The sequence below is a fragment of the Rhincodon typus genome, chromosome 16, assembly GCF_021869965.1.
Source record: "Rhincodon typus isolate 14 chromosome 16, sRhiTyp1.1, whole genome shotgun sequence".
In the NCBI taxonomy this organism is placed as follows: Eukaryota; Metazoa; Chordata; class Chondrichthyes; order Orectolobiformes; family Rhincodontidae; genus Rhincodon; species Rhincodon typus.
Window position 1 is genome coordinate 7,475,116 of NC_063347.1, and position 23,322 is coordinate 7,498,437.

The 23,322-nt window shown below is 41.4% G+C and overlaps 1 protein-coding gene across 3 annotated transcripts in view; it reads left to right on the plus strand.

Annotated features, from left to right (window-relative positions):
* Window positions 1–9: 9 nt before the first annotated feature.
* Window positions 10–23,322, plus strand: part of dalrd3 (DALR anticodon binding domain containing 3) — a 35,401-nt gene continuing 12,088 nt past the window's right edge. For all 3 annotated transcript variants that reach the window (XM_048606512.1, XM_048606514.1, XM_048606513.1), the window contains exons 1-8: window positions 10–216; window positions 6,368–6,669; window positions 9,446–9,741; window positions 15,263–15,315; window positions 16,355–16,471; window positions 17,147–17,217; window positions 20,223–20,281; window positions 22,705–22,787. In XM_048606512.1, coding sequence (XP_048462469.1) covers window positions 28–216; window positions 6,368–6,669; window positions 9,446–9,741; window positions 15,263–15,315; window positions 16,355–16,471; window positions 17,147–17,217; window positions 20,223–20,281; window positions 22,705–22,787 — 1,170 coding nt within the window. In that variant the 5' untranslated portion in view covers window positions 10–27. The remainder of the gene's footprint in view (window positions 217–6,367; window positions 6,670–9,445; window positions 9,742–15,262; window positions 15,316–16,354; window positions 16,472–17,146; window positions 17,218–20,222; window positions 20,282–22,704; window positions 22,788–23,322) is intronic.

The following is a 23,322-nucleotide window of genomic DNA, read 5'->3' on the forward strand; positions in this document are numbered from 1 at the left end:
TGAGGGGCGGGGTCAGAGCTTGTCGTGATGGAGACTGCGGCCTCTGCTCCGGAGTTCAGCCTCGCCGCCTGCTCGGCCGCACTGGAGGCGGCGCTGCGGGGCCCGGGCTGTGCCGACGGCCGGGTCTGGTTCAAGGAGAGCAGCGGGCGCAACCTAAAATCCCGGGACTGGATAGCGCCTAGAGCGGCTTTGAGCAAACTTTACCCGCGGGGCCAGGTGGGGCGAGAGGAGCTAGGCCGCCAGCGCGGGTGGTGGGTGGGTCACAGAGAAAACAAAATCACAGTGGGTAACAAGGTGTAGAGCTGGATGAACACAGCAGGCCAAGCTGCATCAGAGGAGCAGGAAAGCTGACGTTTCGGGTCTCGACCCTTCAGAAAATCACACGAGGCTTCTCCTCCGCCCCCCAAACAAAATCCAGTTTGACCAAAAATAAGATGAGGCAACGCCCTTGCACCCAAAGGCAAGGGGCGAGATCGAGCTGGGATTGTTTCCACTGCAGTCAGAGAATGAAGATTTTTCAGAGATTTACTTCTAAGTGATCAGGAGCTTGGAATGTGAGCAGTATGCCTGCACATCGATTGGTGGAAAAGAGTAGAGGGGCTGAGTGGGCTCCTCCTGTTCCCAAGACCGATTTCCTCTGGGTGGGGAGAGGTTTCAGACAAGGGGTCGTGGATTTCAGATCGTCAAAGAGAGTGGGATGTGCCAGGAGAAATTTGCTTGAGCGCACTTTCTAAATCCAGGAAGCATACCGTGGTTGCTTGGTTCACATTGATCAGTATATCTGCATGACCTGGCTCACTGGTCTAGTTGTCAGCAGCCCCGTCATTCAGCATTTTGACTTGGGACAGATTTCTCTCAGAGCCATTTTCATGGGAAGGTTGCACCTGACCTGGGGACCATGCAAGAGTTTGTTGAGGGTAGAGGCATGCAGAGCAAACAGCTTGCAGACACGGAACATAAGCTGTATAACTTAAAGCCCTTTGTCAGGTCTGCCATGCCTACTGGTTGAAAATCAGCATTTGGCACCCCTATCACTGTCCCACCCACTTTACCAACTGACCAATGGGTAGCACTGTGTCGTTTGACTCCCAACTAAGGGTCTACCCATAGCACATGGAATGCAGCAGTTCAAGAAGGCAGCTCACATTCTCAAGGCAAACAGGGACGGGCAATAAATGCTGGCCAGTTAGCAACACCTGCATCCCACAAGTGAATAAAAAAATTGAATCTGCATGGCTGCTAATAGGATATTAATTTAGGTTCACATTTTCTGCAAAGCAGAGGCTTCAGTGGGTGTATCGTCATTTGCTCTCTGACACAGTGCTTCAGCTAAGTACTGTCGCTGGAAAACTGGAACCTCTTGGTCACCTGAGTTTTCACAGTATGCACTGTTTAATGGACTATTTGAAGACGAAAGTATTGAATTTTAAAAATATGTGTATATGGGTGACATAAAGGAAGATACAGGGGTACAGAGAATGTGACAGACAATGGGATTAATTTTGCATTATACTCAAAGAGTAATCAGACCTCTGATCTTTTCAGTTGACCAGCTTTCTGATAGAATACCTGATGCTTGTTGTTGAAAGTACAAAATATTATGAAATGAACCATATTTATCCAGAAGCTCATTAGAACATCCTTTTCAGCCTCTTCCTTGGGCTGCCAGTGCTACAGATGTCAGTCTTCAACCAATTTGATTAATTTTCCATGATATGAAGAAACGGCTAAAAGCACTGAATGCTGCAAAGGTAGTAGGCCCCAACAGCATCCTGACTGTAGTTCTACAGATTTGTGCTGCAGAACTAGCTGCACCATTCGCCAAGCTGTTGTGATATAGCTCCAGTCCTGTCATTTACTTGTTAATGTGGAAAACTGTTCAGGTATGTCCCACCCACAGAAAATGGAGACAAATTAAATCCTGTCTCCATCTGCTGCAAATCAGAGGTGTTGGTGATAGGGCTGTCATGTGACTTTTACTCAGCAGTAACCTGCTGACCAGTGCTCAGTTTAGGTTTCGTCAGGATAAGTCAGGTCCAGACCTCTTTACAGTTTATCTGAACAAAAGAGCTTAATTCCAGATGTAAGCTGTGATTGACTTCCCTTCATCATATCTAGGCAGCATTTGACTAAGTATGGCTTCAGAGAGTCTGAGCAAAATTACAGTCAGTGGGAATCATTAGTTGGAATAGTATTTAAACACAAAGGCAGATGGTTGTTAGAGACAATAATACTTGTGTTATTGCTAGAATGTTAATTCAGAGACCCAGGTAATTTTCCGGGGAGACAGGTTTGAATCTTGAATCTTCATGGTGAATTTTGAATTCAATAACAAAAAATCTGGAATTAAACGTCTAATGATGACCATGAATTCATTGTTGACCCATTGTTTGGAAAACTGATCTGGTTCATTACTGTCTTTTAGGGAAGGGAGCTGGTCTACATGTGACTCCATACGCACAGTAATGGGGATGACTCTTAACTGCTGTCTGGGATGGGCAATAAATGCTGCCCTAGCCAGAGATGTCTTCATCCCATGAATGAATTTTAAAAAAAAAAGACAGTGACCTCAGTCCCAGGGCATTTCTGCAAGAGTTCCTCAGGATAGATTCCTAGATCCCAACCAACTAGCTGCCCCATCAGTGGCCTTCCCTCCAAATATGGTCAGAAAGGGTGCCAGTCTCTGATTGTATAATGTTCAACCTTTTAGAAGTTTACAACTTCTTGGAAACTAAATAGCTGAGAATGATTGGGCCCCTGACACTATCCTGAGTAGCTCCTGCAGAATACTGTGAACAGTTTTGATCTATTTTTCTAAGGAGGCATTGGAGACAGTCTGGAAAAGGTTTGTGCAGTTGACCCCAGGAATGGAGGAACTGTCTTACCTGCAGAAATTCAGTGGTTTGGGCCTGTACTTATTGGATTTTAGAAGAATGAGAGGTAACCTTAATTGAAGCAGGGGACTTGACAGGGTAGATGCGCAAGATTGTTTTCTCTGTTCGGAGAGTCTAGGACCAGAAGACACAATGTCCAGAATAAGGGGTGGGCCATTTGAGACAGTGGTGAAGAATTTCTTTTCTGCTGGTAGTGGATCTGTGGAATTCTTTGCCAGAGACATCAGTAGAGGCTGAGTCATTAATTATCTTCAAGCTGAGATCGACAAACTTATAATTGGTAAGGAATCAAGGGTTTTGGGGAGAAGGCAAGAAGATAGATTTGAGGATTGTCAGATGAGCCATGATCTCAATGCATGGCAGGGCAGATTTAAAGGGCTGAATAGCCTACGTCTGCTCCTACATCATGTGATCAGTGACCTGGGACTAAGAACATTGGTCTTCAAGAATCCACATCCCATCTTCCTCATTCATGAGTAATAAGCAGAGAAAGAGAAGGTGTCATTTTGATCCTTTAGTTAAATTAACTGATTAGAGTGCAAGAAACAGGAATAACATTAGACCATTCTGCCCATCAAGCCTGTGCAACCATTCAATACAATCATGACTGATTTTGAGCATCAACTCCATGTTTCTGCCTGCTCCCCATATCTCTTGATTTCTTGAGAGATGAAGACCTATCTAGCTCAGCCACAAATGTATTCAGTGATGGAGCATCCACAAGCCTCTGGGATAAAGAATCCCAAAGATTCACAATCCTTTGAATGAAGAAGTTTTACCTCAATTCCATCCTAAATAATCAGCTCCTTGAAATTGTGCCCCATGTTCTAAATTTCCCAGCCAGAGGGAACAAGATCTCAGTATCTACTTTCAATCCTTTTGAGCATCTTGCATGTTTCTGTGAAAGTGCCTCTCATTTTTCTTAACTCCAGGGAATACAGACCCATTTTGCACAGTGTCTCATTATAGGCTCCTGGGATGAACGTTGTCCAACGTACTGAAGCTTCACTATATTGTCTTCAATCCTGCATCCTTCCTTATATACAGTAAGCAAAAAATTGTGCACCATGCTCTGGGTTGGGTGTCCTTTCAATAAAGGCCATTTGTTTTATTTATCTCTTGCTGTACCGGGAGTGGGAATAGAAACATGGCTCCTGGCAGGAAATCAGTAAGGACTCAATAGAAGAGGTTAATCAGCTTTTTCTATGTTTGCCACTCGGCAAGTGAAGAAAACGCCTGGGACTTTCAGACATTTGTGAATCATGCACATTCACAAGAATGATTTGCAAAAAAAGTTTACTGAATAATTTCAAATTTTATTCTTAATTTGAAAAGGAAATTTGATGGGCAATAGAAGGAAATAAACTTGCAAAGTGATGGGAATAGAATGGAGGAATGTGACTGGTTTGCTCCAGAAGAGTCAGTGCAGATTCAATGGGTCAAATAGCTTTCTGTGCTGTGATAACAATTGGCTCTACTCTACCACCGTGGCAATGTAATCAAAGACTATTCTGGCAAAGGGTGCAATAGTAGTTTGCAACAATGAAATCACAGTTGGCGGCACAAATTCTACTGAGACCATATCAGATAAAAGTGGGCATTTGATAACTAAACAGACATTGAACTCTATAAACTCAGGGAACTTTGTGCTGCAGGAGTTTTCAACAGCACTTTTGACCAAGGGAATAGAAACTGAGTTCCAGCAATATGCTTTTTGACTACAGAGTTTAACTCTTCTTTTTAAAGAAACAAATAAACCAAGAGATTAAATCATTTCTGCCACATCCCCACTGCAAAAATTCTCTTTGGCATCTGCAGTGAACCTGGAGAATGATGAAAATCATTTTGCTGGCAATTTAGCCAGTGGGGAGCATCATAAACAAACAAGAATCACCGCAAAGCTGGGAGTAATTGATAGCATACATGCCTCTGGGTCAGAAAGTTCAAGTCCCGCAGTGAGGTTTGAAGACAAAAGTCAAGGCTGATACTTCATTGCAGTATGAAGAGACTGCTGCATTGTTGGATGTGCTGTCTTTTGGACGAGATGTTAATGTGAGCGCCCCTCTGCTTTTGGGAGAGTCTAGAAATCCCATTTTGAATGAGGAGTTTTATAAAATCATGAGGGGAATGGATAGGATGAATAGTCAATGTCTTTTTCCCAGGGTAGGGGAGCCCAAAACTAGACAGCACAGGTTTATGGTTGAGAGGAGAAAGATATAAAACGGACCTAAAGGGCAACATTTTCACGCAGTGTATATATGGAATGAATTGCCAGAGTAAGTGGTGGAGGATGGTACAATGACAACATTTAAAAGGCATCTGGATGGGTACATGAATAGGAAGGGTTTAGAGGGATATGAGCCAAATGCTAGAAAATGGGATTAAATTATTTCAGGATATCTGGTCGATGCAGACAGGTTGGACAACTCCATGAGTTCTCCCTCATGCCCTAGACAATATTTATTCCTCCATCAACATCATGAAAACAGATAATTGCTCATTTTCACATCACTATTGATGGAAATTTATTGTGCCAATAGCTATTAGGTTTCCTGTACTATAATAGTCACCACACTTCTAAAGTACTTCAAAGCTCTTTGAGATATTTAATGACTGTGAAAGGCATTAATATAAACGCAAACCTCCCTTTGTAGTTACAAACAAGAACACCATCTGATTATTCAAACTTGTGCTTTTTTTCCACACCCTGTTCCTGGTATAGATTTTATATCTGATCTTGCCTTCCCAATACAAAACATAGTAAGTCAAATCAAAACAATCTCATCTGCCAAGTGAAGTGCACTTGCCAAAACATGGTGGATCCCCAAAGCAAACACAGGGCCACACAGCAACTTGTTTAAGCAATACTTGAAAGGGAGTGAGATTCAAATATTTTATCGTTTTTCCCCGTCCTGAAATAAATAATGATTTGGTGGATGTCAACCATGTTTCACACCAAATTGTGCGCACTCCTCAGTGCTATGATCACTGACCTGGACGTTCTCCAGTTCATCTGCAATGTCTTGATTTTAAAATGTTCAAAACAAAACTTATTTTCAAATACATTACCTCATTTCTGTCATTGTAACCTCCTCCGGCCCCGATACCCCCTACGATTACTGCAGTTCTGGACTTTTGCACATCCCCTCAATTTTAAGCCTTTCCACCATTGGTATCCATTTCCTTGGGTGCTTAGACCCCAAGCTCTGAAATTGTCTCCCTAAATCTCTTCTTTCTTCTAAGATTCTCCTTATAACCTCTTATGTGATCAAATTATGGCATTAAGTTTAGCCTGATTGTGCTTAAGAGTCAAGGCAAAGTTATGCCCTAACCTTTGTTCAAAGTTTCAGCTCAACTTTCCAGATGCCAGATACTAGATGGACTGCTCAGCATGTTTCTGATTGTCTATTTAAATTTTTATCCTTTGAGATCCAAAATAACTATAAATAACCAAAGTTTTCAAATGTTTTCAGGTCCCTGAAGACCTCATAGAAAGGTTGTTGTCAGAGTACCGCCACCGTCTCTACATTCAGAGTTGTAAGCAGACAGGCAGTGGACTGGTGATTCTCTTGGACCATCCTGCCCTTTTCACACAAGTCCTGGGCAACATCCTTTTCTATACTAGACCTCTGAAAGTTCTGTCGGCAAAGAAGAAATGTGTGATTCTGAACTGTGCACCTTTACAGGAGAATAAAGGACCTGAATCACTTACCGTTAGTCATTTACGAACTATTTTACTGGTGGACCACCTGGCTGAAGTGTTCAGGCAACAAGGGTAAGTTTTACTTCAATCACCTCAATATACACACCTACAATGTGTTCTCCTCCCAAAAGCTTCTGTTCTGTAGAACTTAAAAGGGATTGATTTTACCCTGCAAGGCAAGCATTGACACTAATATTTAAAAACACTGCTTTTAACATAAGTTCAATGTTGTGTCAAGTAATGCAACCATTGTGATTATTAGTCCATTTAAACAGCTTAATTCATTTTTAACATTGTTAATGACTGTATTGAAATACTACTAGAAATTATTTGCAAACATCTTAAACAATGCAGTTGCAGAGCTCTTAAAAATCCTATTTTTTTTTAATCAATTCACAGAAAAAGCTCTAGGACTGTTATTTACATAAATGATCTGGATGTGAATGTACAAGGCATGATTAGTAAGTTTGCAGATGATACGAAATGAGGAGGTACTGTTGATAGTCAGGAAGGTTATCAAAAATTACAGAGGGAATTTGATCAGATGGGGAAATGGGCTGAGGATTGGCAAATGCAAATCAATGCAGTTAAGTGCGAGGTGTTGCACTTGGAAAGTCAAACCAAGGTAGGGCTTACACAGTAAATGGTAAGGTCCTGAGGAGTGTTGTGGAACAGAGGGACCTAGAAGTACAAGTACATAGTTCATTGAAAGCATCGTCACAGGTAGACAGGGTGGTGAAGAAGGCAAATAGCATGCTGGCCTTCATCGGCCGAGGCATCAAGTATAGGAGTTGGGACGTTATGTTACAGTTGTATAAGTCATTGGTGAGGCCGCACTTGGAGTATATTGTACAGATTTGGTTACGCTGTTATAGGAAAGACATAGTTAAACTTGAAAGTGTGCAAAGAAGATTTACGAGGATCTTGCCAGGACTAGTAGGCCTGAGTTGTAGGGAGAGGTTGGCCAGAATAGGACTTTATTCCTTGGAATGTGGGAAAATGAGGGGTGACCTTATTGAGGTGTGTAAAATCATGAAGGGCATAGATGGGATGAAAGCATATAGTCTTTTTCCTGGGGTGGTAAATTGAAAACTAGAGGGCATAGGTTTAAGCTGAGAGGGGAAAGATTTAAGAAGGACCTGAGGGGCAACTTCTTCACGCAGAGAGTGGTGCGTATACGGAATGGGCTGCCAGAGAAAGTGGTTGAGGCAGGTACAATAGCAACATCCAGAAAATATTTGGATAGGTACATGGATGGAAAGGGTTTAGAGGGTTATGGACCAAATACGGGCAATTGGAACTAGCTGAGTGGACGCCATGGTCAAAATGGACTAGTTTGGGCCAAAGGGCCTGTTTCCATGCTGTATTACTTTATGACTTTACAACTCTATGACTGCCATTGCCAAAAAAATGAATCTCAAGGAATTGATTCAGGAGAAGGGAAGGAGATCAGATACTTTGAAACCCATTCTTATCTAAAATTATCCTTTGTCTCTAGTTCTGTTACCTTTCATTTACAGTTAAACAGTATGCAGGTTTGAGATCTTTATCAATCCCTGGAGGAGCTTCAAACTACACATCCAATCCACCAACAATTCTATTCATTTCTACATCGACAATATCGTCTGCGCTCAAGATCTTTGTTGTCACTGCTTCTGGCCTTCCCCTGCTGGCTTCCCAAACCCCATTCTACACAAACACCCACACAGAATTTAAAATACTCATTTGGAAACTGCCTTTACCTAATCTGCCTTTGTAACCCCTTCTGCCTTTTATCTGCTAATACTCTGGTTCTTTGAATGTTGTCTGCTGTACATCCCTATCACTTTGCAGTGACCCTTGGAGGTGAGACATCCAACTCCCTCAGCCCAATATTTGGAATTCTTTCCTCCAAACCTCTCCAACTGAAGACTCTGGATGTTTGCTAACATCCTCAAAAATTAGCCAAACTTGGGTCATATGTAGTTTATTTAAAACTGCTAATGTTCGCTTCTCTGGTGCACATTTAATGACAGGTTCTATATAAATGTACAGTCTTGTTCCTAGTTTACGTAAAACGATATTTCCACTGATTGGAGCCAATAAACTATGTTGTTGTTTTTGGATGGCATGGTGGCTGACTGGCTAACATTGCTGCCTCACAGTGCTAGGGACCCAGGTTCAGTTCCACCCTTGGGTGACTGTCTGTGTGGAGTTTGCACATTCTCCCTGTGTCTGTATGGGTTTCCTTCAGGTGCCCCAATTTCCTCCCAAAGTCCAAAGACGTGCAGGTTAGGCGGATTGACCGTGCTAAATTTCACTTAGCACTTAGGTGAATTAGCATTGGAGTCAATGAACGATGTTGTTGTTTTTGGATGGCACGGTGGCTCAGTGGTTAGCATTGCTGCCTCACAGCGCCAGGAACCCGGGTTCAATTCCAGCTTTGGGCGACTGTCTGTGTGGAGTTTGCACATTCTCCCCCTATCTGCGTGGGTTTCCTCTGGGTGCTCCGGTTTCCTCCCACAGTCCAAAGATGTGCAGGTTAGGTGAATTGGCCATGCTAAATTGCCTGTAGTGTTCAGGGATGTGTAGATTAGGGGGATGGGTCTGGGTGGGATGCTCTGAGGGTCGGTGTGAACTTGTTGGGCTGAAGGGCCTGTTTCCACACTGTCGGGATTCTATGGTCTGTGATCTAAATACAGGGATAGGGTAGGGTGGTTGGTGTGGACTTGATGAGCCAAATGGTCTGCTTCCGCACTGTAGGGATTCTATGAAAAACAATTCAGTGATCAGTAATATTTTCTGTTGGTACAGCTGCATATTTTTGATGCTTGAATTTCTCATTTCTAACCAACCTTTATTCCTTTAGCTGGGAAGTGCACATAACACCAAATCTTCCCCTAAAAACCTCTGTCTGCAACTTTCTGAAATTGTTGAGAGTCACTTGGCCATGCACTCAGCAAACCACGTCCAACGAGGGAACAGTTTCCAACTTCAAGAAGATTTTATCAGAGTCAGTTTATACGCAGCTTGGGAAGGACAAGGCCTCTTCAAACCAGGCACAGAATACGCTACCACAAGATGTTTTGCTCAAGGTGCATTTAAAACAGTTTGTGAAGGACAAGGAGCTAGAAGGTTATGATGCCAACTTGGACATGGCTTTGGGTAGGTTCTGAAATTACTTTTTAAAAAAGCCGACATGTTTGCAAGTTCCTCTTTCTCATTTTTGAGTAAAATGGGGACATAACCATGAGTCAGAACAGAATAAATTGAAAATCCTTTACCTCTGAATAATGGAAATTGAAAGAAAGATAAGCTGGAGAAGGCTCAGAAGAGATTTATCAGGATGTTGCCGGGTATGGAATGTTTAAGTTACAAAGAAAGGTTGGATAGGCTGGGACATTTTTCACTGGAGCGTAGGAGGTTGTGAGTTGACCCTCTAGAAGTGTATAACATAATGAAGGGTATAGATAGAGTTAATGGTAGTTGCCTTTTCCCTAGGATAGGGGATTTTTAAGGTGAGAGGAGAGCGATTTAAAAAAGACACGAGGCGCAAATTTTTTACACAGAGAGTGGTTCACATGTGGAATGAGCTCCCTGAGGAAGCGGTGGATGGGGGTATATTACAGCATTTAAAAGGCATTTGGATACAGTACATGAATAGGAAAGGCTTGGAGGGATTTGGACCAGGAGCAGGCAGGTGGGACCAGTTTAGTTTGGGATTATGTTCAGCATGGACTCATTGGACCAAAGGGTCTGTTTCCATGATGTATGACTTTATGACGATATGCCTTTGCAAATATTGATCTAGTTTGCAAAGTGCAATATTCTAAAAATGGCAGTTAAAAAGCAGTATAAAAATAAATCAAGTGTTATTCAGCTTGCAATTTTTATCTATAAGGTTTTTGAGTAGATTTGTAGCTCAGATTCTGGGTGTTGAGGTTGGTTGGCTTGCCGTTGGCGCGTAATTTCTCTGTTGTATCTGTGGAGCCAGTTGTGTGCATTGTTTATCATTACCCTTACCATCTTGCAGCCATTTGTTCTGCTGTTTTGCGGGCTTGTGGGTTGTTGACGGGTGGTTTGTATCTCACACTGCGTGGTAATACCTGGTTCCTGAGGCATCCATGTAGGAAGTAGAGTTGTTTGCGGGTTGCGCGCTCTCATTTGGCGTAGTTTTCCCATTTTCGTGCCAATTTGAGCGTGTTAATCCCGTAGGTCTCTAAGGTTTTGGAGTAGATTTGTAGCTCGGGTTCTGGGTGTTGAGGTTATTTGGCTCGCCGTGAGCCAATCAACCTCAACATTTTTATCTATTGAATCATCTGATGGATAATTTGAACATGGGCTGATGCAGTTTCCATTATATGCAGAAATAGGGTGAGACTAATCTATACACATTGAACTGGAGATCCCAAGTTTCAAAACCTAGGCGATTTTTTTTTCAGAAACATTTGTTGAAACTCACTCATGGGATTTGGATATCGCTGGCATTTTTTGCCCATCCCCAATTGCCCTTGTAACTCTTGCTAGAAACTCAGTGAGGAGCAAGTTGTACCAACTGGTTATTCATAGGGTTTGGTGAAACAAACTCTCCATTGACATCCCATTCTGCAGAAAATCCTGCAAGTGAGGACCTCAAGTAAGCATCACAATCGTAGCTGTTCAAGACAAAGGGTTTTAACAATCCTCAGTACCAGCAGCTGTACGTTTTGAACCTGATAAACACTTGCACTACTCCTGTGATCACTTAATTCCCAAACGCTCAATGTTTGTCAACAGCTACCCAGATTCTGTGGTTTAATTTGAAGGCTATTAACATGCTGATGGATTTCCACAAGTTAGACTCCAGATAAATAAAGACAATCTGTAATATCTCACAATAAGTCTTTAGAGATGCAAACTATTTTGAGTTTGGATTCTCATCCTGCTAGGAGACAGTGTGATTTCTCTTTATTTCAGCAAGATGTCAGATTGCAAAGGAGATGCTGACTTTGATCTACAGGTGAATTAAGAATCTTTGTGGAACATTGTTTGTGGAAAGAGGAAATTGAAAGTGGGCATTAATAGTTATTTTTAATCTAAAATTTCAGGAAGTATAAAATATGAATCATCCTGTTAAGAATCGTAGTGTAAATATAGGAAGCTTTAAGCATGATTTAAGTTTGTTTAACCATACTTCATGGTGGTTTTCTGCTGTTCCTAAAGTGGGTGCTGACGAATTTGTCCTCATCAGGTATGAGAGGATAAATATGTCAATAGTTTAAAAGTGTTTAATTGTTTTTATTCACTTATGGGACATGAGCATCGCTGGCTGGCCAGCATTTATTGCCCATCCCGAGTTGCCCTTGAGATAGTGGTGGTGAACTGCCTTCTTGAAATATTACAGTCCACTGCTGTTGGTTGACCCACAATGCCCTTTCGGAAGGAATTCCCAGATCTTGACCCAGCGACAGTGAAGGAACGGCAATATATTTCCAAGTCAGGATGGTGAGTGGCTTGGAGGGGAAATTGCAGGTGGTGAAATTCCCATGTATCCGCTGCCCTTGTCCATCTAGGATGAAGTGGTCATGGGTTTGGAAGGTGCTGTCAAAAGGAACTTTGTGAATTTCTGCAGTGCATCTTGTCGATAGAACACAATGCTGCTACTAAGTATCCATGGTGGAGGGAGTGGATGCTTGTGGATGTATCGTCAATCAAGCGGGCTGCTTTGTCCTCGAAGGTGTCAAGCTTCTTGAGTGTTGTTTGAGCTGCACTCATCCAGGCAAGTGGGGAGTATTCCATCACATTCCCGACTTGTGCCTTGTCGATATGATATGGGGAGTCGGGACGTGAGTTACTTGTTGCAGAATTCCAAACTTCTGATATTCTTATGAGGCCACTGTATTTAATATACAGATAAATATAAAAATAGCATGCATAATTAACAATGATTTATTAAGGAGATCCTTGGTCTAAAGTGTTTCTGTTACTTGCCCATGTATAGTCAATAAGTAATCCTGCTGACACATTTTCTCTTTATAAAAACAACTGTGCAACAATTATGTCACTTGGAAGAATAGTGGAGTTCTCTTGGCTAACATTAAGTAAACTTCAGGAACAGAAGATCTAGTCATTTACTTCATTGTTGTTTGTGAGATCTTTCTGTGCACAGTTTGGCTGCCATATTCCTCTACTGTGATACTGAAACAATCAGTGATGAACCATGAAAAATGCTACACAAATGATAATTTGTTCTTCTCTGCTAGGTAATAATGTTATGTATTGAACTCAAGTGTTTGATCGCTCAAATCCTAGTAAACTTCGTTTGCATTGAATTGTGATGTGATCCGTAAAATCAGTTATTTGGAAGCTTGAAGCTGAGGATGAAGGGACACTTCTTAATTCGGGACAGCATGACCATTGGAAAGAGAACTGAGAATTCAGTACATTAAGTAGATAAGGCCTTAGAGATTGTCTTTTAAAACCTGAGAGTATTGAAGAGAAATAGAGAGGGGGAATAAAAGCGAGAAAAGGAAAAACTGGATGAGGCCCAAAGCAAATCTTTCATATTAGACAGGGGTTCACCTGTACATCCACCAACTTGGTCTACTGTATCCTTTGTTCTCGAAGTGGCCTCCTCTATATCAGTGAGACCAAGCGTAGACTCGCAGACTGTTCTGTAGAGTATCTACGCACTGTTCGTGACAAACAACACCTTACAGTCACCAACCATTTTAATTCCCCTTCCCACTCACTGGGCAACATGCCCATCCTGGGCCTCCTTCAGTGTCACAATGACACCACACACAAACTGGAGGAGCAACACTTCATATTCCACCTCAAGAGCCTACAGCCCAAAGGCCTAAACATAGAATTCACCAGTTTTAAAATCTCCCCACCCCTGGCCTTATCCCATGTACAACCCTCCCTGTCATCCCCGCCTCCTCGACCTGACACAACCTGTCCATCATCTCTCCCACCTACCCGCCCCACCCATCCCACTGACCAATTCTCACCACTCCCTACCTGCATTCACCCATCACTATCCCACCTACCTTCTCCAGCCCCATGCCTTCTCTCTTTAGTTATTTTCCAGCGCCCTTCCCCCTCCACATTTCTTAGGTAGGGTCCTGAGCCAAAATATCAACTTTCCTGCTCCTCTGATGCTCCCTGGCCTGCTGTGTTCCTCCAGCTCCACACTATATTGTCTCTGACTCCAGCATCTGTAGTTCTTGCTATATCTGAGGCAAAAGAGTAGTTTCTTCTTGATCTTGGGAAAGAGGAAATGGTATGATAATTCTTGATTTCAAATGCAGCAAGGATATGCAAATGGGATGTGCTACTTGAAGCTCAGTAGAAACAGAAGGGGTAATGTCCAGTGGAATGCCCAGAGGAACCTGGAATGAACAGATTGCCTTATGAGGAAAGGCTAGACAGGAGGTTCAGAGGTGTCTTACTTGAACATATAAGGGGACTTGACTGGGTGGACATTGAAGGGATGATTCCTCTTGTGGGGGATTTTAGAATTTGTGGTCATAGTTTATAAATAAGGCGTTGCCCATTTAAGATAGAGATAAGGGAATAATTTTTCACTCAGAAGATTGATTTCGGAATTCCCTTCCTCAAAAGACGATAGACATAGAATCTTTAAATATTTTTAAGGGAGAGGTACATATTAAAGGGATAAAAGGTGATCAGAGATCTGCAGGAATGTAGAGGTGAGGTTAAATTCTGATCGGCCATGATCTTATTGAATGGTGGAGCAAGCTCAAAGGGCCGAGTGGCCTACTCTTGTTCCTTGTTCATATAAAATAAACAAGGAGAGCTGCAACAAGAAGCTAGATGCAAGAGAAGATTAGACAGCAAATCTTTGCATTTTCTCAGGTACTGATTAAATGTAAATGCAAATTAAATGCAAATCAGTTGTGTATGTTTCATTCATGTTTTTATTACTTCCATCATAGCATCAAAATGAACAAGCACAATGGCATAAGGCCATCTAATTTATTCAAACAGAATGAGAATAGAGACAACAGGGAATCTATTTATATTTCTATGATTCTAATCATGCAAAAGTTGTAAGCTACTTTTGGAGTATTGTGTGCAATTCTGGTCTCCCTCCTTCTAGGAAGCATGTTGTGAAACTAGAAGGAGTTCAAAAATGATTTATGAGGATGTTGCCAGCATTGGAGGGTTTGAGCTACAGGGAGAGGCTGAATAGGCTGGGGTTATTTTCCCTTGAGCGTCAGGGGCTGAGGGGTGACCTTACAGAGGTTTATAAAATCATGAGGGGCATGGATAGGTAAATAGGCAAGGTCTTTTCCCAGGGGTGGGTGAGTCCAAAACCAGAGGGCATAAGTTTAAGGTGAGAATGGAAAGATATAAAAGGGACTTATGGGGCAGAGGGTGGCGCGTGTATGAAATGAGCTACCAGAGGAAGCGGTGGAGGCTGGTTTGATTACAACATTTAAAAGGCCTCTGGCTGGGTATATACATAGGAAGGGTTTAGAGGGATATGGGCCAAATGCTTTACATAGGACATCTGGTCAGCATGGACGAGTTGGACCAAAGGGTCTGTTACCATGCTGTTTGTCGCTACGTTTCTATGACTGTAATAGCAAAGGCATATATACCTTTCTGTGTTCAAACTCAAAGGTACATGTCGCACTGTCAAATGTTAACTGATATAAATTGATTCTTCTTTGTACAGTGAAGGAGGAAGCCTTGAGACAAATTGCAGAGCTTCAACACAAAGTCAAAAAGGTCAGTAAAAGCATAGTTTATTGTAATGGAACAGAGTCTGAACCTTCATTGAATCCTGTTCTGATCTACAAATCTGCTTCCTGGGGGCGTCGGTTGACATAATGAAGCTCTTTCCATTGATTCAGTGTCACCTTCAGAACAGTGTTATTGTGAAATTTCTCCTTTCTCCCTCCAGGTGTTTAAGTAACATTGTAATTTATTTTAAATTCTGTTTCATTTTGACCTGTAAACTGTCAGATAACAGAGGGACATATTAATTCTGCAAATAGATAATAAATCAATCTGTAAAATGTTCAAAGTAGTAGTGCAACCCATCCAACATTTTCAGTTAGATGTGGAACAGGGGCTAGATTTGTTAAAGTGAAATATTATTTAGCATTACATTGGGTAGGAAACAGATTTATAGTAACTGCCAAAAGATGCAGAAACAGTGTGGGATTTTTGAACAAAGCTGATCATTTATGAAGATCTGGATTGCATTGTCTTAAATTGGGGGCAGGCGATGGCCTCGCGGTATTATTGCTGGAGTGTTAATCCAGAGACTAAGATAACATTTTAGGTACACAGGTTCAAATCCTGCCGTGGCAGATGATGGAATTTGAATTCAATAAAATATTTGGAATTAAAAATATAACAGTGAACATGAATCCATTGTCAATTGTCAGAAAAACCCATCTCGTTCACTTATGTCCTTTAGGGAAGGAAACTGCCATCCTTACCTGGTCTGGCCTATATATGATTCCAGACCTACAGCAATTGTGGTTGACTCTGAACTGCCCTCTTGGCAATTAGGGATGGGTAATAAATGTTAATGAAAAAAGAAAGGATGGAGGAAGCAGATTCAAAAACAAATTTCAAAAAGGAATTGGAGACATTTTTGAAAGGGAAATGTTTGCAGGGCTTTAGGGAATAAATGGATAGCTGTTTTAAAGAGCTGGCACAGGCATGATGGCCAAATAGATTCCTCTGTCACCTAATTAAAATAATTTCAGATATAAATATGTTTTGAAAAATCAGCAAATTGTGTTGGGTATCTTAGGAGAATGCCGAGGACTGTTTGGTGATCCATGTGGTGGGCTGTGAAGAGGAGTTTCAGCAGCAGAAGATTGACCTACTTTGGCAAATCCTGAACACCGGCAGAGATCGAGTGACTCAGGTTAGTTTGACAGTTACAAATAGGTCATGTTCTCATTGAATGGCAGATTAGGCTCAAGAGGCTAGATGGACCACTCTTAATTCTTAGGTACAAAATAACCCATAGAGGATTTCCATTAAAACACAGATCTCATTTGCTAGTATCAAAACTCTCCACCCAAAATCCAAAATTTGAATCTGTTCCACCCTGCCTTGTTGTTTATTCCAGTCACTTATTATATGCATGGTTCCTTCAAGAGTTTGAGTTGAACCATTTCTTTTGGCCTGTAAAATTAGGCAGTGGCTGAAGATCAAAAGTGATCTTGGCAGATGTGCGGATTAAGCTTTCTAATCACCAGGATAAATTTGAATGGAGTGGAGGATCCTCAGTAACTATTTAACTTCCATAATTGCCAGGACAGAAATTTGAAACAATTTCAAACTTTATTCACACCCTGTTCTCCCAAAAGCTAATGAGTTTGTGAATGTAGAAAAGAATCAGTGATGTCAGTCCTACTCGGAGTCCAGCTAGTTGCAATATTCATAGTTTGGTATTGAAGGATATTGGGTATGGTACATGAGTCATGCCACCTTCAGGCTTACGATTTTGGCAGTGCAGAATTACTAACTATTATGTAACTAACTGGCAGATATTGGATTACAGAATATTTACAGTGCATTTTTCTTTCATCCACAGAGACACCTTGTGTGTGGGTCAGTGAAAGTAATTGGCGAAAGCTCTCACATCAATGCTGTACAATATTTTCAGTAAGTCACTTTAGCAGCTGATCTCAACACAAAGTAAGGGATGTTACAATACAGGCAATTTTCTACCATTACTTGTTATTTCAATGCAAGCATCAGCTACCATAGAAAAGCACATGGCTCCTGTACAGCTTTAAAAATTATCCAATTGTTCTTAAAAAAAAAGTCACATTGGAATTGAAATGTTGACTGTCTTCCTCTGTTCACAAAAGCTCCCATGCCTGCTGAGGTTCTCTAGCACTTTGTCTTTGTTTCAGAGCACCTACTTCCATTGTGCTTTGATTTCATGAAACTTATCCAGGATACTTGGACCTTTAGCCTCTGGATGAACATTTTTACAAATTGAGATATGCCCCAAAAATTGCACTGTGCATTGTTTATTCCTCAGACAGATTATCTTTGGCTATTATCCCATTGCTGCTTGTGGTACCTTACTGTGTACAAATCTAATTACTTGCCCAATTCCTTACAGATATAACAATGACTGCACTTGAAAAATAGTTTATCGGCTGTAAAATGTTTTGAAACATCCTAAGGTTGTGAATGATGGTATGCAAGTCCTGTTTTTCTATGCGATGCCAATTTGCACAATCTTTCCAATGGAGAATTCACCATGGCTAAAATCCTAAGCATTAGGAATAGGAAGAGGCTAGCTGCCTCTCGAATTTGCTCCTTCAATAAAAGAACTATTAGCTCAATCTGAAAACTAATGATAATATGCAAATGAAGAGTATAGTAGATTAGGTTAGATTACAGTAAACTCCATTTCAAAATAAAAGTTTCAAAATACATGCAGTTCTCTTCCATAATGTTTGCTGTGCATCTGAAGAGGACAGAATTTTAGGTACCCCACAAGCTTGGAGCACAGAATTAAATTGACAGTTTCATGTAATTGCAAAAAGGGAGCGCTGCATTGTCAGAGATGGTACCTTTTAGTTGCATCTAAACAGGTCACATCTTGCCGTGTGGGTGGATGCAAAACACCCCAAGGCACCATTCGAAGAGCAGAAGACTCCTTGTCAACAACATTCCTGTATCTCTTGCTATTTATGGCACTTCTCTGTGAGCTTATTGACTGCTGTGTTTAAAAATAATTCCTTGGCTGTGAAGTATTTTGAAACATCTTGAGGACATGTGAGCTGTGATGTAAATCCAGTTATCTTTTTCCGTGTTGCCCAACAGTACGTAGACTAAGTGCTCTACTTATCAAACAGGGAGGAGTTGATCATTCCAGACCTACTCCATGCTGCCAAGTTTAAAATGTGATTGATCCTAGTTTTGGAATTTACAGGAAGAGAAGAAAATTAAAGAGCACCCGTGGGTTGGAAAGACAGAGCTCAAGGACACAGGGACGCTAGATCTTAAAATTGATTAGTCTTGGGGTATTTACATTCTGGCTTGAATGTACAGGGCAGCAAAGGAGAAAAACAAAAACAAAGAATATTATCAATGTGTGTAAAGAAAGAAAATCTTATCAAAATTACTAATCAGCATAGAATTGAAAAGACAAATGACCAGTTTTCCAGAAACCCGACTAAAACAGTTTCTTAAGGACAAAGCAGTATTTCACGTGTCTTGCAGTGACAGTTCATAGAAAATAGGAGCAGGAGTATGCCCTTCGAGCCTACTCTGTTATTCAATGTGATCATGGCTGATCATCCAATTCAATACCCTGTTCCTGCTTTTCCCCTAAAGACAAAAGAAATAAAAATAGATAGAGGGGAGAAAGGAGAGTAAACAGTTGGGTTTAAAATGTATTTAACTCAAACGTAGGAATCTTAAGAATCAAGAACTCCTCAGTTAGACACTGTTGGATATAGAGTGTAGCACCTTTACCACTACAACCTGCTTGTGTCCAACAATTGATTCATTGAGATTATACAGGCTAAGTGCAATTGCTAACTTAGTATCAATTTTACATTCTGCACCCACACCTCTCAAGACATCTCACCAAAATATCAATTTTGCTATGCGTTCAATCTTTTCCTTATTGCCCTTTTTATTCATATGGCATTTTTAGTATGATTCATCTTACATGTGGGTGTTTGTTACCCGTCCCTAACTGCTCTTGAACTGAGTGGCTTGCCAGGCTATTTCAGAGGGCAGTTAAGAATCAGAAGTCACCCGCAGAGTAGGAATATCATATATTCCAGATTTGTTAATTGCATTCAAATTCTGTGTTGGGATTGGAACTCATGTCCCTGGAGGCCTAGCCTCTGAATTACTAATCCAATGGTATCACCATTATGATCACCCTTTCCCCTTAAATGATTAGCACTGAAACTGTCACTTTCAGCAAATATTATTCAAATATTATGCTATTTTGTATAGCATCTGTTGGAAAACTCTGAGCTGACGAGCAATAATATCCCTCAAAAGCCTATAATTTTCCCTACTTTCTCCAAATGAAAAGGAAGAATGAAATTACTGTTAGGTAAATGATAAAATTGCTTGTCCTTAACAGTGATCTGATCAAGATTTAGAAAGGGAATTAAATAATATCAGGAGAAACAGCATTTACAGTTTAAAGACTAAAAAGTTGTACATTGAACAAGTTGAGCCCAGTAATGTTTCCCTTTCGAATTCACAAGGCAACATGGCATGCCTGAGAAGATGAGCAAGCAAAATACTTGTAGTTCAGGCACCGCGACCTGGTGCAGGAAAAGTTTCTATCATTTCGTCTAAAGGGAAGTTTCTGATTCTAAATTACTGCCTGTCACAATGGACAGACCCTGCCCTTTGGATGTCAATGAAACTTTCCTCATCGCCTTTGAAACAACAGTACTACATACTTGCAAAAGTGACCCTTTCCAGCAATATAGTACTCATTTTTTAACTAATCTTTTTAGAGCCATAATCTTGAAATCCTCAGTTTTGGCTATAATTGGCTGATGTTAAATCACTAAAAATTCAGATAGTTTTGATAATTTGGAGCCGAGTTAAACAGGAGAATGCAAGAAATTTCGAAGAAATTATACGTTCAGATGTTCACTCAATTTTTCCTCCAGGTTTCGAAGGTCTCAAATGCAGGAAGCCTCTGTGATGAAATATGGAAACCTAGTACAAGGTACAAGCTGTATTATCTAGTCTCCTTGTCCATGTTCCGTTCCTTTAGGTTCTGCTATCAGTTATCTTGATTATAGGATGTTTCAACCTCGTTCTTCTTCAACAAGTCAGGAAAATAGACCTTCTGTTGAACTTGTTAGTGGCAAAGTGCCAATTCTCTGTAACAGTAGAGATTGGATTAAATTGTGTGCAGCAGTTTTCAATAAACAAACTTTCCTTCAGTGTTTGGATGGTTAAGGTAGCTGAGTGATATAGTTCATCTCTGTAATTGACACTGAAATTCACAATGGAGATTGGAGAAGAGTGTAAATTGTCACTGAGGCAAAAGATTTTTTAAATGATGGGAACACTTAAAAGTCAGGCCTTTAGAACTATAAAAGGAACATAGGTGGAATTTGTTCTGCCCTTGGCCTTTGGCTAAAAATAACAAAGAAACTGTCTGAAATAGCCAAATGGCTAGAACTCCTTCCCTGACAGCTTTGTGGGGTATCCAGACTAGACAGGCTGCAGCAGTTCAAGAAGACAGCTCACCACCACCTTCGCTAAGATAATTAAGGATGGGTAATAAATGCTGGCCCAGCTAATAAAGCCCATGTATCCTGAATGAATAAAAAGTACACATTATTTGTGGAATCTTATAGCGGACTGAGCAATATGAGCTATGACAAAGTGTGTGGCAGAATCAGGTGACAAGTGCAACGAGGTCCATCTTGACATCAGAAGCAACTTGCCCCACCTTTTAGCTTTTCACAAGCTGCGTGGCGAAATTCTCATTGACTAGTGGCGGGTTGCCAATTGCAGGGGATTATTGGTTGTTAAATGCCTTGTTAACAGCCCAACTTGCTTCATTAATGATAAGCCTTCCATCTTACCAAAGCTTGATGTCAGGAAATTAGGCAAGGTAACCAAAACAAGCATGTGGCAAATTCAAATTACCACTTTCTTCAAATGACCTCTGTGTTAGAAATCAGGCACCAACATCTAGCAGCACAATCCATGGGCACTGGCCACACACATAACCCACATCCATAGACATCGGCATCTAAAATATGTCTCTAAGAACCCACATGGGACATCTTTAATCCATGTATAGGATGCTTCTGCACTTCAATGCTGCAGTGACAACTATCAATGGAATCCTGCAGCAAGGACACTGTGCACTTATAGACTAGACTAAGCTGAATTTCCATGCTCTCCACTTGCTCTCATAGCACTCACTGATTCTGAGCTTACTTCAATGCACACAACATGCCCCCTTGCATTGCCTTTTTGCACTTTGCCACCTAAGCCAGAGATACCAGGCTTATTTTACTGCTGCTATGCCATATAGCGCAGACACATGTCTAGGAAGTTTGTCATAATTGTCAACAGACTGCAGTCAAGTCAAGGGGGTTCGTCTTTGATCAGGGATTTTGACATAGTAAGCCAGGGACAGCCTTCGATGCCAGTCCAAGCCAAGCACAAGGTGGTCAGAGTCAGGATCCTGTCGTCATAAGGAGCAAGGAGCTGAATGAAGAGCAGCAAACCTCCCATCTTGATTCTTTCTGCCCCATTGTGCCTGTTTACCTCATGGAATGAGAGAAAGGGCAGCTATAATGGGAAATGAAAGTAGGTGGAACAGCTATCACCGTTAGTGCAAGTGGGAGGTGCGCTGAGTAATTGAGTAGGCAGTACAGAAAGCCTGCAGTGTTCTTCTGTCATGTGGGTGACAGCAAGTGGAGATTATGTTGTAGGAAATAGAGTGTGAACTTTGGTGGGAGATGGGTCCAGTCGCAGAGGTAGATTGAGTGTGAGATATTGGCAAGACGGTGGTGAACTCACCCTGGCGCACAAGGGCCCAGGTAGCAAACTCAAATAGCATGGTCTGGTTCCATTGTCTCCACTGCTGGGTTCCGAGAAAGAGAAAGTTCCCCTTCAGCTACCCCCATAAGCAGGACTCCAGGTCCCTGTCCCCAAAGCAGGGTGCTAATCTCCCCTGGTCTGCGCTGTTTGGTGCAAATGTCAGTTGCAGGGCAACGCCAGACTGACAGTGCTTGACTGGGTGCGCAGTGGGTTTTTAAAGATGGTGTAGGCCAAAGGGATGTTAATGAATTCTGGGGTATCTGCTAACTGGCCAGTTGTTGTGGGGACAACCTGTGGTAAAATGGGGCAGAAGTTGGATATGAGACATGCCATGAGGCATAGTAATAATTAATGAGGCATGCTTGGTAACATACGACAACAAACCCTCCAAAATACACACACAACTTGGGCTTAGCCAAAACAAAAGGCTCAGCCCTGTGTAGCAGTTAATCTGTTCTCTAGAAACTGGTCTTAGGCCTGTAGTCAGATTTGTGGATAAGCAGGATTGTTATCTGGAGATGTAGTGAAATAAATGGGAAGAAATTTGCTTGATTCTAATACGTTCATTGCATTTCTCCCCAGGGGATTCATGGACTGAAATAATCAGCAGCATGACTTCAGCCACCATCAGGTTCGAGCTGTTAGCTACAGCCCACCGCAGTCCAGTAAGTAATGTGCATGTTCCAGCTGCAGCTGTTGGAATTTAGGGCAAGACTTTCTTTTTCTGACTTTCTCATCTTCTGCTTTTCTTTCAAATCTTATTGCAGCACCTTTACAAAAAGGCAAGAAGGTGACATCCTATGCCCATCAGTTCTACATAAAAACTGAAAGAACTGCAGATGTTGTAAATCAGAGGCAAAAATAAAAATTGCTTGAAAAGTTCAGCAGGTCTGGCAGCATCTGTGGAGAGAAATCAGAATTAACATTTCACGTCAAGTGAAACAAGAAAAGTTATTCCCAACATAAATTTGCTTTCCTCTCTCTCACTTCTGCTCTAATTTTAGCTGTATTTGGACTTGACCTCAGTTCTAAGCCAGCCAATTCACAAAAACAGGCCAGACTTTGGCCTGTTTCCCATTAAGAAGCCCCTAAAATTCCAATTTAATGGGATTTGCTGTGCAACAGTAACACTTCCCAGGGACACTGCAGGGAAGAGCCACAGAGAAAAGGACTTGATAGCACTTAGCATGTTCATCATTG